At 43.2% G+C, this 1,989-nt stretch overlaps 1 protein-coding gene across 1 annotated transcript; it reads left to right on the forward strand.

Moving 5' to 3' along the window:
• The first annotated feature begins 369 nt into the window (after nucleotides 1–369).
• On the forward strand, nucleotides 370–1,400 carry LOC147890317 (uncharacterized). Its single transcript, XM_087390262.1, has one exon. The coding sequence runs from the start codon at nucleotides 435–437 to the stop codon at nucleotides 1,398–1,400; it is 966 nt and encodes a 321-aa protein (XP_087246388.1). The 5' UTR covers nucleotides 370–434.
• Nucleotides 1,401–1,989: the final 589 nt, after the last annotated feature.

Consider the following 1,989-nt stretch of genomic DNA (forward strand, 5'->3'; position numbering starts at 1 on the left):
GACAGTAGGAGCCGCTCCATTCAGGGTATCCTTGCATACTCCAGAGGATGTAGCTTTTTTATTAAAGCTATTGACAATTCAGAGGCAGGCAAAACTGCAGAGAGATTGGCAAATATTTGGAGTGAAGCCATTGATTATGTGGGTCCCAATAATGTCATCCAGTTGTTTCTGATGGAGAGAACTCAAACAGGGCAGTAGGGAGGATCATTGAGGATAGGTACCCACATATTTGCTTCACTTCTTGCATGTCACATGGGCTCAACAATCTCCTCAAAGATATTGGTAAGATGTAGTGGGTGGAGCCTTTTATTGAAATGGACAATCACATTGTTTCATTTATCACTCGCCACAACTACATTTTGGCTGTATTTCGACAGAGATCCCCAAAGGATCTCTTAAAGTATTCAGAAACACGCTTTGCATATAATTTCATTATGCTAAAGCGTCTTTTTGAAGTGAAGAATCATTTGAGGCAGCATGTAGTTTGTGAGGAGTGGGATGCATGGCGAGAGCGCACCTCAGTGGCAGGTATTCGATGCAGGTCCATAGTTCTTGATGACACTTTTTGGGACACTATTGAGGCATTGTTGCAGGTTGTGCGGCCAATCATTCTTATGTTGAGGCTTCTTGATGGAGATGAGCCTTGCATTGGCAAGGTGTACGAGGGGATGGACAGGATGATTGAGAGAATCCTATCTCTAGAGTCTCTACAGACTTTGGATGGGGGTAGGAGACAAGAGCTATCTTGTCTTGCAACAGGCAGGTGGACAGAGTATCACTTTGCATTAGAGGCTGTTGCATTTGTGGTGGATCCAGAATTTCAAGGTAAAGGACAAGAGACAGATGCAAAGGTTGTGCAGGGTTGGGAGGATATCTTGAGGAGGCTTGTACCCGATGGAGATGATAGGAGGGTTCGTGAAGACCTTTCCTTTTATCGACAAAAGAGAGGCCTCTTCGGTTTGCAGGATGCACAAAATGATAGGTTCAAGATATCCAGTGCACGGTGGTGGGAGGATTATGGGGCAGATACACCATTGTTGCAAAGATTGGCCATTCGAGTGCTTAGCCAGGGTGCTAGCTCCTCGCCCTGTGAGCGCTTATGGAGCAGTTTTGGGAACATTGCAAGCAAGAAGAGGAACATGCTTGGTGTCCAAAAGGCAAATGACCTTGTATTTGTTAATGCAAACTTGCGTTTGCTGAACAAGTTCAGGGCTGAGTGTACTTCAGAGCCATTTATTGGATTTTCCCTTGATCTTGATGACAATGATGTTGAGGATCAGCCAGAGGGAGAGGATGATGTGGAGCAGCATCAGGATGAGCAGATTGAGGGACAGCCTGGACAGGAGGATGAGATCCCACTTGCTGATGGGAAAAATCTTTTGGCGAGCTTTTTAATGTGAGCTTTTTTACCATTTCCTTTGTTTTTGCGAGCTTTTTTTAGAAATCCATACATGTTTTTGTTATAAGAAAGCTGGGGAGGCTAGAAAGAGGGGGAGAGGATATAGGATATGTTCATTTTCATAGCATGTGGAAGGGGTGGAAGAGTGTATACTATGCACAAGGGGGGGGCGGATATGAGTGGTAGTAGGAGGCAAAAAATTATGGAAGATATGTCCATATTCAAAGTAGAAGGGAGGAACTATGGGAGATATGTTCATTTTAAAAGTGTATAATTTGAAACTTTTGACCTCATATTTGGATTCCTCGTCGAATTCCGGTCATTTTGAGTACCAACATGGCCATATCCCGATAAAAATTGGAAAAATGGTGTTTTTGTCATTTTGGCCTGTTTTGGGCCTATTTTGAGTCTGCGCTAATAAAAATTGGAAAAATGGTGTTTTTGTCATTTTGTCCTGTTTTGGGCCTATTAGCGCAGACTCAAAATAGGCCCAAAACAGGCCAAAATGACAAAAACACCATTTTTCCAATTTTTATCGGGATATGGTCATGTTGGTACTCAAAATGACCGGAATTCGACGAGGAATCCAA

This window comes from Dipteris shenzhenensis, chromosome 19 (genome assembly GCF_047967505.1).
Source record: "Dipteris shenzhenensis isolate YYH24624 ecotype China chromosome 19, Dip_SZ_1.0, whole genome shotgun sequence".
In the NCBI taxonomy this organism is placed as follows: Eukaryota; Viridiplantae; Streptophyta; class Polypodiopsida; order Gleicheniales; family Dipteridaceae; genus Dipteris; species Dipteris shenzhenensis.